This window comes from Borostomias antarcticus (genome assembly GCF_949987555.1).
Source record: "Borostomias antarcticus genome assembly, chromosome: 8".
NCBI lineage: Eukaryota > Metazoa > Chordata > Actinopteri > Stomiiformes > Stomiidae > Borostomias > Borostomias antarcticus.
In genome coordinates, this window is record NC_140241.1 from 7614821 (window position 1) to 7616229 (window position 1409).

Consider the following 1409-nt stretch of genomic DNA (forward strand, 5'->3'; position numbering starts at 1 on the left):
CTGAGCCAAGCCGCCAGCCAATAGAAATACTTCTCCGAATAGAACCCTGTCCTCAGCCAATTATCTAGCCTGCTCATCAGCTGCAAGGAGCTGCAGCTTTGCCCAAAAGTAGTGCGCCTGCCCTGATACAAATAATAATAATAATAATAATAATAATAATAAATCTGATTTATTAAGCTCATTTCTCGAACCCAAAGCGCCGTACAAAAAAAAGAAATATCATAAAATATGTTTCAAAAAGAGTAAAAAGGTCAGTAAAAAAGTAGAAATATAAAAATATATTATTCAACACAAGTCTTTAAATGCCAGTCTGAAAAGGTGTGTTTTAAGGAGAGCTTTGAAGATGAAGCTTGAGAGACTCTGCCTCTTTGATGGAGTCTGGGAGTGAGTTCCACAGCCGTGGAGCAGCACAGCTGAAGGCCCTGGCTCCCGTGGTTTTGAGCCTGCAGCGTAGAAGCCTGCTGGAGAAGGATGGAGACTGGAGGAGTGGAGGGTGCGCTCAGGGCAGGACAGTGTGATGAGGTCAGAGAGGTCAGATGGGCCAGTGGCGTGGATGGCTTGGTAAGTGTGGGTTAAAACTGTAAAATCAATGCGTGAGCGAACAGGAAGCCAGTGGAGGCTAAGTAACACGGGAGTGATGTGCTCACGAGGGGAGGTGTGGGTAAGAACACGGGCAGCACAGTTTTGAACATACTGCAACTGGTTGATGCATTTCGTGGATGCCCCCACTAGGAGGGCTTTGCTGTTGTCTAGGTGTGAGGAAACGAAGGCGTGGACGAGGCGTTCAGCAGCAGGTTGGGAGAGCAGGGGGTGGATCTTTGGCAAGTTTCTAAGATGAAAAAAAGAAACCTGGGTGATTTTCTTTATGGGGGCATCGAGAGAGAGTTCACTGTCCAGTATCACCCCAGGGCTGCGGACCTCACTAGAGGGAACGGCTGTGACACCATCCATGGTGAGGCTGAGGTGTTAACATTTCTCGATGGTGGCCTGGGTGCCAACCAGGATAACCTCTGTTTTTTCACAGTTCAACTGAAGAAAACTCTGCTGCATCCAGGCTTTGATGTCAGTCAGACCGCTAGCGAGAAGGGTGGTGGCGATGTCTGTGCCGTCACTTTTGGTGGAAACATACAGCTGGGTATGGCAGTATAAAAGTGGAATCCAAGCCCATACTTCCGGATGATATTGCCAAGTAGTAGCATGTAGATGCAGAAAAGTAGTGGCCCCAGAACCGATCCTTGAGGAATACCCTGGCGTACCATCATCGTGTCCGACTTGCTTGATCCAATAGCGACAACGTGGGTGCGGTCAGTGAGGTAGGAATGAAACCACTCCAGAGCCAGTCCTGACAGGCCGAAGAGGTTCTCCATCCGGCTGAGGAGGATGTCGTGGTTGACCGTGTCAAATGCTGC

General features: G+C 48.8%; 1 protein-coding gene across 1 annotated transcript in view; it reads right to left on the reverse strand.

The window, feature by feature from the left end:
- Window positions 1-325: 325 nt before the first annotated feature.
- cdk14 (cyclin dependent kinase 14) overlaps window positions 326-1409 on the reverse strand; it is a gene marked incomplete at both ends in the record, with an annotated part of 70101 nt that continues 69017 nt past the window's right edge. Inside the window, 2 exons of the mRNA XM_084442430.1 lie at window positions 326-478; window positions 1257-1409. The exon at window positions 1257-1409 is cut by the window's right edge and continues 8 nt beyond it. Of these exons, the coding sequence (XP_084298556.1) occupies window positions 326-478; window positions 1257-1409 (306 nt within the window). The remainder of the gene's footprint in view (window positions 479-1256) is intronic.